Genomic DNA, 9,788 nt, shown 5'->3' with positions numbered 1-9,788 from the left:
AAAAAAAAAAAAAAAAAAAAAAAAAAAAAAAAAAAAAAAAAAAAAAAAAAAAAAAAAAAAAAAAAGAGAGAGAGAGAAAAGAAAAAGTGTGATTCTCAAGGGCACCTATTAAAAGGACAACAATACTAATAAAAAAAAATTGTATTTACTTAGAAGCATTCAGAATGTCAACAAAACAGCTGCAACTTTTTTTCTTCCTTTTTGCAATTACAGAGTGGTATTCAGTTAACAGAACAACAATTATTTTTATGATGCATCAGAGACAACTGAAGATGAGAAATGAACTACATCCCCGAATATAACTAATTTGTGCTGTGCACCAACAAGAACCTGCTTTATAACTCCCATGCCAATTTACAACCCCCACACTGTACCAGGCAAGGTTAGTGGCCATTGAAATACCACTAAGGACAGGGCTATCTAAAGACACATTCGGTAGTGTGTTAACTATACAAAAAAAGAGACACTGTACAGTTTAAAAACAAATCTTACACAGCCTTACATTTCAATTTTGTTTTCTTTAAAAGGAGTGAGTTGTGTACAGGGGGGTTAAATGCTTTATAGACAAGAAAGAAATTGCTCTAAAAGAGACTTATTCATCATCATCATCATCTTCATCCTCCTCTTCTTCCTCCTCTTCATCATCTTCATCCTCTTCGTCTTCATCCTCATCTTCCTCCTCCTCCTTCTTCTTCTTGCTCTTCTCAGCCTTGGCAACTACTTTTTTGCCTCCATCAACCTTCCCTTTGGCCCGATATGCAGCAATATCCTTGGAGAGAAAAAGCAGGAAGAATCTCAAAGATTTAACCATCCAAGCAGTCTGAGCCACTTCCAAACAGTACTCGTGAAACCAGAGCAAGCCAAGTATCTGCCCCTTCTCCACATCCACTGGGCTAGGACTGGGAGCTGCAGCTTCAGTTACAAGGTGAACTGAAGCCCAATGCCAATGAGAGGGGAACCCTCTAACACAAAAAGAATACTGGCACAAGAGAACACACTGCTTACGACTGCTAAGGAATCTCCACTGTTAGGCTTCTGCAAACAGGACGGAAAAGCTGCCTCTGATGATAAAGGCACAGCTGAGTCCACTATCCCACAAGGAAATGAAGTAGGGAGACCTCTTAAGGTCCCTTTCTAGCCCTACCTTCTACAATGCCTAAAAAAATGCACAAGAAAACCCTTGTCTGAGGCACAAAACTGTAATTATCCACCCAGAACACACAGAATGACCCAACCTAAGAGTTCCAATGTTATGCCTCAGTGAAGAGCAGTTACACAGAACTCTGCCTAACAGAAATGTACAAAATAAAAGGTATAAGAACTTGATTAAAGGGTAGACAGTGCCACCTTCTGCACACAGTAAATTTATTCTAGTAGTTTATAATGCACAAAATTCAGTTCCTGTTACAGGGAAGTCAGAACCGTACCTGGAAGGCCTAATCAGAAAAGCAGTTAAGACTTCCCGACTTTGTGCCACAACAGTAGGAACAATTAGGTAAGGGAATTGACCTACAAGACTTAAACACACCAGCTACAGAGCAATGTCAACACATGTATGCAGATGGTACAAATCTTTAAATAGTTCTCACCTAATAAACACCACACCACTAATCTTACAGGTCTTTTGGACTACCTTGAAGCTCAGCATGAAATTTTGAGAAGATACAATAGCCACTAAGTCAAAGGCCAAGCAGTGAAATACTGAGATAACTCCACTTAAAAACCCATTTGTAAGTGTAAGAAATAAAGACAGTACTAGTGAAAATTAAAGTATCTCTGTATGAAGACTAATAATTCTACCATTTAAAGAGAATGTCTTATGAATTGCCTTGGTTGTATGTACAATTACTCTGATCCTGTACACAAAGCATCATGGGGGAAAGCTTCTAGACCTGCAACTCCTCTCCAGCATGTAATGAGGGCTCAAAGGTTCCACCTTGCTCACTACAGTGCTAATATTTTAAAATGGATTTGATTGCCAGCAGAAGCAATACCCAGAGGAAGGCCGTGGAACACAGAGAGACATATGTGCTATACATTAGCTATAGGTGATCACTGACCCACTGTAAAGCATCATCAGGGAATTCTAATGTGCACTCCCTCCTCCCTTGGCTCCCACAGACTTGGGATGGGAATCTGCCTCTAGAAATAAAACCATGCACAGCACAAGCCTGTGTGCACAGCAGAATTCTACAGCTCCAATTATATGATGACGGGATTTAGCTTTAATAATTAAAAAAAATGTATGACAAGCTGCTTTATATGTATAATTAACTAAGTTACTTACTAGAAAGGAGATGGACACAAAGTAGGTCTAGGAAAAACACGTCTTAAACTAGCATCTCCTTAGTGTTTTGTCATTATCCCAAGAATAAATTTTAAAATGCATCCGTGTGTATCAATTATCCTAATGTTCAGGGATGCTCATCACTACAGCCAAAATTAGGGAGAACTGATTCATTCTTTACTAGTGTTACTTACTAGTCCCTTAACTCAGATACCACTGTGACCTATGAATTTAATAACGATACAAACACCATGGCATCTCTTAAGCCATCAGTGACAGCCCAAAATTACAGATGAATGCCAACGAACCATACATCCCCTCACGTGGTATTTTCCAACAAATACAATGAAATCTGTAATTATGGATAATATTATGAATTTGCAACATCAGGTATCAAGAGTTCATGAGAAGGAAAAAAAGTCTAGATTGAGGCTTGACCTCCCCCCCCTCCAGCCATCTCCATAGATATCAATGTTACCTTTTCATACTTCTCCTTCAGCTTAGCAGCCTTTTTTTCGTAAGGCTGTTTATCATCTGCAGCGGTGTTGTTCCACATCTCTCCCAGTTTCTTTGCGACATCTCCAATAGACAGACCAGGATGCTCTCCTTTGATTTTTGGACGAAACTCAGAGCAAAACAAGAAAAAAGCCGAACTACAGAGGAAAAATAAGACAAGATTATTTTAACTTTAGACTTCACTACCGCAGCAACTTTTGTAACCTTTGTTACTTTTCCTTAGGAGCATTTCGGAATAGCACCCGAAGTGAGAGAAATGTTGATTACAATGGAAGGTATTAGAAGTGAATGAGCTACTTTGTGAACTTATGCACACTGTCGTCTGTTAAGTAATGCCACACATCTGGTCCCATTTTTGGCAGGACCCCCAGAAAAGCAAATTTTATATACCATACACAGAAAATCTTAAAAAGAAGGAATGAGTGAATAACACCAGGGAGCAAATGTTATGTCAGAACTGTTAAAGGCTAAGAGGCTGCAGTATCTCTTCTGGAAGCTAAGATTTCCTAATGACAGCATCAGCCCAAATAAGAACGCTAGCTTGTAAAGGAATTTCCCTGTTCCTTTCAGCATCAGCTCCATTTCAAACACATACACAAAAACATATTTGTAGAAAGCATTGGTGTGTAGTAGTAGAAGAACCTGAAGCCAGCTGTTATTATGTAGCGGCTGAAGTTTTAATTCTCCAAGCTGGTTTTGAGCAAGATCATCTCTCTAACCTGTTCAGTGTAAAAGTCTCTAGTTTTAAACAGACTGTCAATCAAAAATTATGCTCAAGCCAACAGGTGATGCCCACAACACTCTAATGCTATATTACACTAGAATTACTCTCTTTACAAAAATCAGAAATATCAGTCAGCATCACACATCTTCAATTTTTGCATTTACTTTTAAAGGTTGCCATTACTCCAACTTTGCGAGTGGGACAGTCTGCCTGCAAATAAAAGCCAAACATTCGTAACTAATATTTCAACCTATCTTTAAGCCACCATTCAGGAAAAACAAGTAGTCTTGTATTTCTAAATCTCCTAAACCTGGATAAAATTATCATTTTATAGATATACACCAGTGTGATGGTCTTGAACAAGACAACCTAAAACTAGGGATCTACTCACGGAGGCCTCTTCGGTGCATTTGGGTCCTTGAACTTCTTTTTTGTTTCCCCCTTAGGTGGTACATAGTTTTTCATTTCTTTTTCATAACGAAGCTTGTCAGCCTTTGCCATATCTTCAAACTTCCCCTTCTCCTTAGAAGACATAGTCTGGAAGGTAATTAGAATCACAGAATATGTCAGAAGGGATACAGATGGGTCAAAACAGTATTTTAAGATTCAAAATTCAAAAACGTATTGAAGTCCACTCCAAAACTTCAGCTGGGAGAGCTAAAGGTAAGACAAGGACAATGGATAGTTACCCCTAATCTTTCAACTGCGCTTCATACTTACCTAAAACCTGAATTTCTAAATAAATCATTTACAATCTCAAATGGTATTTCACACAAACTAGTCATTTAAGGGTTCTTTTTAAGCAACTATTCCTACCTTCCATCGTTCTGAGCATTTTTTTGAGAACTCTGAGAAGTTCACTGAAGCATCTGGATGTTTCTTCTTGTGCTCCTCCCGGCAGGTTTGCACAAAGAAGGCATATGAAGACATTTTACCTCTCGGCTTCTTAGGATCGCCTTTGCCCATTTTTGCTGGTTTTCTGTAACAAAGCAAGACAGACACCTTTAAAACTTGTACTTTCAACAAACCAAGGTGGGAAGTACGTCAAAATGAAGGATCATGCCAAACAAGGCCTGCTGGAGCAGTATTCCCAAATCATACAATGGGAAGAAGTTTCCCTTCTGGAAAATTTACTGAAGATTTCTGTCATCCCTCTCTGAGGTGACCTGGATGCAAGCAACCTGAAAATCTCCAAGGGCCTTCAAAATGTCCAGTTACAGTCTCCTACAAGCAAAAACTTTCCTTCTAACAAATCTGAAGGCAAGTACTGCGTTGGAGACTGCACACTACAATTATTACCAATATATTAATCATGTGCTTGGGCAGAATAAATTCTATCAAGAGGAGGGAAAAAGTACACAGCTATCCTGCCCCAGCTGGCCTTCTGGGTAACTAAATTCTTTCCTTCTACAACCCATGTTTCTACACCCCTGTAGGTCCTGGGTGCTCACTTACAAAATATATGTATTTTTTATCATTTTCTATGTTTTATGTGCCATATATTATCACTCTCCTTTATGTGTACTGCAAAAACTTCCTCTCTCTTTGTATATAGAAGAAATACAGTAATGAAACATCATACTTGGTCAAACTTGTTATAACCTAGGCAGGGAGAAGTATGACATTTACATACAGCCAGCAAAGCTGTGCTCAGCACAAGGACTATCTGATTCTTTCAGGGACTGAAAAATACCTTCCTGGAACTTTCACACCCAAGTCAGACATCCAGACTATTTCTCCATAGCTCCCTGGAAAAAGTCACTTGCACCCTGACAATCTCTGCTCTTCAGCGGGAATTAAAAGAAGAAGGGGAAAAAAAAATAAAGGGCACGCAGTGTCTGCCCGTACTGCCACAGAAGCTGCATTTCCTATCGGTTTGGCGGATAGACAGAAACAGATTTCTGCTCTGTGACTAAACACGTCCGGTTTGAAGTTTCTATCAAGTAAACAAGAAGGCTGAGGAACCAGGAGCCGCTCCTGCCTGCCATGGAGACGCTTCCAGCGCCAGACGGCACCGGGGCTCGGCCGGGCCGGGGCGCTCCCAGCTGGCCGCGGGGGTGGCGGTGGGGGCAGGGGGGTCTGAGGGCGCGGAGGGGCCGCGGGGAGCACTGGGCACCGCGGCCCAAGGGCCGGCGTTTAAAAGCCTCCTCCTTCCCGCCATTTTGGACGCTTCTCTGGAGGGGGCAGAGGGAAACTTCAGAAGTCCCTCAAGAGACCTGCTGGGGGTGAAAGGGAAGGAGGAGAAAAAAAAAATTAAAAAGAGGAAAAAAAAAAAAAAAAAAAGAAAAAGAGTCCCGTTATTAGGGAAAAGCTGTTGAAGTTTTATTTCGCATTCAGGCGAGGGCTCGCATCAGGCCGGCGGGCGGTGAGCACATGCCCGGACGCCGGATACCCACCGGGGTGCGGCTGCCCGCAGGCGGCGACCCCCGGCCTCGGCGGGACAAAGCGCTCTCCCGCCGCCGCCCCCGTCACCCCGAGGCGGGGGGGACGTCCCCATGTCCAGCCCTGCCCGCTCCGGCCGCCATGAGGCGAGGCAGCCCCGGCCTGCGCTCCCTCCCTCCCTGCCGGCCGCGACGCCGCAGCGGCGGTGGCGGCGGGAGCGGCCGCCATGGCGCAGGCTCCTGGCGGAGGAGGTCACCCGCCGCCAAGCCTCCTTCCATTTTGTGCGCTGAGGAGCAGAGCCGGCCGCTCCCCACCCCCCCCCGCCGCCACCACACCCCCCGCGGCCGGGCGGGGCGGCGAGCCCGGGCGGCGAGACCCCCAGCGAGAGGGGCCGCGGCGAGGCCGGGCGGCGACCCCCGCCCGCGAGGGCGGCGGCGGCAGCTCAGCCCGGGCGGCGCGGAATGGCCGCTGTGGCGTCGCCAGCTGCCGCCGCCGCGCAGAGAACATGGCTCCTTCCTCCCTTCCCTTTGTGTGAGCGCGCCGCTACCCTGGCGCACACGCTCAGCCATTGCAGCCGGGGGAGGGCGGGCGGGAGACAGGGGGAGGTGGGTGGGAGAGGGGGGGGGGGGGGGGGAAGGAAGATTGGGGGGGCGGCCGGCGCGCTTCCAGTGCCTGCCCGAACCCCGGCGCCGCGGGCGAAGCCTTGGCGGGGACCCCCGGTTCATTCCCGCGCCCCGCCGAGCTGTGCGGCCCCGGAGCCGCGGGCCTCGCGCCCGGGCGAGCGGCGGCTGCTGGAGAAAAAAGTTCCCCCGAACTGCGCCCCCGCCCGCCCGAGCGCCTCCTCTGCTGCTCCGCCGCCGCTCGCCTTGTTTTCTCGCTCGCGGCTCCCGTCAGCCATGTTACAGCCGGGCGGCCGCGGGGCCAGCGGCGCCCCGGCCCGCGCCCCGCTCCCCCGCGCTCCCTGCAGCCCCGGCGGCGCGGCGCGGCCCGCCCGGAGCCCCCGCCGCCCTGCCGCCAGCTCCGCCGCAGCGGCGATGGCTACGGCGAGGCACCGTGTAAGCGGCTTACGGCGGGGCACGGCGCGGCCCTCGCCCCCCGCGGCGGGCGACCCCCGGTCACTCGCCTGGTTCCCTCCGCCCGTCTCTCTCTCCCTCTTGCCCCCAGCCTCCCGCCGCCCCGCTCTCCCGAAGTCGCCCACCGCCCCCGCCCCACCCCGGCCGGGGGGCTCGCCGCTCGGGAAAGGGTCTCCCGGGCACAGCCCCGCTCGCCTTTGTGTGCGGGCGCCCGAGCCGGCGCTGCCCCGTGCTCCGCGGTCAGGCAGTGGCGGCGGCGGCGGCACGACGGCCAGCTCCGGCTCACCGCCCGGCTGCGAGCGGGCGGGCGAGCGCGCCCGGCCGGCCCGGGGGCCCTCGGCGCGTACTCACCCGCGTCAGACAGAGTCGGCACGCAGCCCTAGCTCGGCCCCGAGCCCCAGAGACGCTCCCGCGGCCGCCCGCCCGGCCCCAGCGCTGGCTGGGTCGCTGTGCAGCCCGGTGCACCGCAATGGCTGAGCGCGGGATCGATACGCAGCCTCCTCACACTCGCGGCGCTGGTAACATTACTCTCAGCACAGCCCCGCGCCCATTGGCCGCCGCCAAGCCGAGCGCCGCGCCCATTGGCCGAGGCGCTCCCATTGTCCTGACCAGAGCGCGGCGCGGGTTGGGCGCGGCGCGGGACACGTCACGGAGCAGGGAAAGGGCGCGCAAATATAAAAGTGAGCGCAGGAAGCCGGGCGGCGCCGGGGCCCGAGCACGGCGGGGATGGTTGGCCGGTGCTGCGCTGCCAACTGAGGGGGCCGCGGGCCCCGCCGCGCCCGCCCCCCGCAGCTCCGTGCGGACCCCGCGCCCGCCCCGCCGGGGACAGCTAGGCGCCGCCGCCGTGGGCGCTCCCGCGCCGCCCCTCCCCGCCAACACGCCGTGCGGCCGCCTCGTCGCGGAAACCGGGACACAGCCGGGACTCGGGAGCCGCGCCGAGCCCGCGTGTTCCCGCTCCTCTCGCCCGGCTCCAGCCGGCACACGGCGCTGTCCTGCGCCGCCGCGGTGGCGTCCGCGGCGCTGCCCCCTCCTCGACCTTAGGAGGGGTGGGGGGAATATGTTTTGTTTTGTTGTTTGGGAGTTTATCCGATTTTTTTTTTTTCCTAGAAATGGATAAATCAACTGTAAGAGCAAAAACCGGCAGGTACTGGGTTTGGTTTTTTTCACTCCTGGGTGACAAGGGACACACTGGAGCGGCCAGGTAGCGCCCCCCACCTCTTAAGTTCTCAGCGGTCCCGCAGAGATGGTTCCCGGGCATCCCGGTGCAGGGCCGGGCTGAGCCATATCTCAACTGTTCCTTCGCTGCCGCTCCTCTCCCTGCTTTTTTTACTGTCACTTGCACCGCAAGAGTCAACTATAGAGGACAAGTGAAGAGGAGAAATACCCCTTTACATGAGCTTCACTGTCTACATCTGCTTTATTGATGCAAACAACCCTGGGAGGAGCGCTGCTGTGAAAAACCCAAATCCACTGCTCTGCCACGAAAGGCATTTTCACCCCCTCACTGTAGTACAAGAAACTCGAGTGAAAAGAGGTGTACCTTGGTCACAAATATTCATGTCTAAATAGTTGATTTCAACAACACTCTCTCAAAATCTTCTATCTATGAAGTTCTGGAAGGGTCTGTGATCTGACACACAAGGATTTGTCCTATTTTCATGTTTAGGTGGCCTAAAAGACAGACCGCCTCTTAATAGCACCTGTTACTCATATTGCCAGTGTAAAAACAGTTTCAAGGTAAGAATGGTCTTTAAGATGTACATGAACAGTAAGGAACACTAATGTTTGTCTAAAGGAAAGGTTTTAGGTGTTTTGTTTTTGTTTTGTTTTTCTGATTTGTGTCTTAAAGTTTAAACCTTTATACAGAATATGGAGCAGAAGAAAACTGTAAAAATCACTAGCACTTACATAGCCTAGTGTGCAGAAACTGATAGCTTTAAAGTTTCCTCTGTGAAAGGCAAAGCAATGCTTTTATTCCCAGATGGTCTACAGCAAAAACTTTAGTAAAAGGCAAGGGATGAGGAAGTTCCGATTACATGACATACTCCTGTAAATGTTTTCCTCCATCTCTGCTGGTTATATGCTAAGGCCTGTACATGTTTGCATATCCCGGTGGGTTTCATCTGCAGCCCTTGATGACACACCAAAAAACCCCCAATTTACTCATTGGTTGCAGACAGTAGCACTTTTAAGGAAGCAGTATATGTTTCTTCTCTTGTTCATGCTGTGCCACATCCCTTCTGATACTTTGCAAACATGCCTTCTTTTGCAAACCTTACTGAAGTTCAAATCTGTTTCAAATTACACTTCACAAGACAGGAGCAGTCATTGAGATCACTTGGATAACACAAGACACCTTTGACTTCATGCACAGAGGCTCTGCCCACAGAATATTTGGGTCATAACAGCCCAGTACAACTGCTCCAGGAAAAAAAAAAAAACGCATCTGCACAGGAAGTTTCAAAACCTCTCTTTAGTAATTTTTGTGTTTTGCAAACTAGAGTATACTTTGGGAAAAGTCATATGGATTGGATGTCGTTTTGCAAAGCAAGAGTAAGACTATGGTCTCAATTTAGATAAATGTTTTAAAATACTTCAGGTTTTATGACATCCTTTGTAGCTACTCACTTGGAAACTAATGGAAATATTGGTAAGGAACCTTTTGGTTCAACTCATTTTCCATTCAAGGCAAGCTGAACTTGGATGGAAACATCAGCTACACACTGTCATCCTTTTCTTAAAGCATCTTTTTGTTTTCTATTTTTCTTAAAAATTAACAGAGAAAGGTCTCTCTAAAGACAGAACT

The 9,788-nt window shown here is 48.9% G+C and overlaps 1 protein-coding gene across 1 annotated transcript; it reads right to left on the bottom strand.

Annotated features, from left to right (window-relative positions):
• Positions 1-126: 126 nt before the first annotated feature.
• On the bottom strand, positions 127-7,529 carry HMGB1 (high mobility group box 1). Its single transcript, XM_027884590.1, has 5 exons — positions 7,334-7,529; positions 4,344-4,506; positions 3,919-4,064; positions 2,766-2,940; positions 127-769 (listed from the first exon to the last, which is right to left on the bottom strand). The coding sequence occupies exons 2-5, from the start codon at positions 4,491-4,493 to the stop codon at positions 593-595; spliced, it is 648 nt and encodes a 215-aa protein (XP_027740391.1). The 5' UTR covers positions 4,494-4,506; positions 7,334-7,529; the 3' UTR covers positions 127-592.
• Between the last annotated feature and the right edge of the window lie 2,259 nt (positions 7,530-9,788).

Source organism: Empidonax traillii, unplaced genomic scaffold (genome assembly GCF_003031625.1).
Source record: "Empidonax traillii isolate 1590-97213 ecotype Southwest subspecies unplaced genomic scaffold, ASM303162v1 scaffold149:size904812, whole genome shotgun sequence".
NCBI lineage: Eukaryota > Metazoa > Chordata > Aves > Passeriformes > Tyrannidae > Empidonax > Empidonax traillii.
The sequence above is the reverse complement of the archived record's forward strand: the minus strand, read 5'-3'. Positions and strand labels throughout refer to the sequence as shown.

Excerpts from the sequence above, each read along its gene's own strand:
- HMGB1 (XM_027884590.1), bottom strand. The coding sequence starts at position 4,493 with ATGGGCAAAGGCGATCCTAAGAAGCCGAGAGGTAAAATGTCTTCATAT. Across the intron at positions 4,065-4,343 it reads AATGCTCAGAACGATGGAAG|ACTATGTCTTCTAAGGAGAA; the intron begins GTAGGAATAGTT and ends ATTACCTTCCAG. Across the intron at positions 2,941-3,918 it reads AATGCACCGAAGAGGCCTCC|TTCGGCTTTTTTCTTGTTTT; the intron begins GTGAGTAGATCC and ends TTTCCTCTGTAG.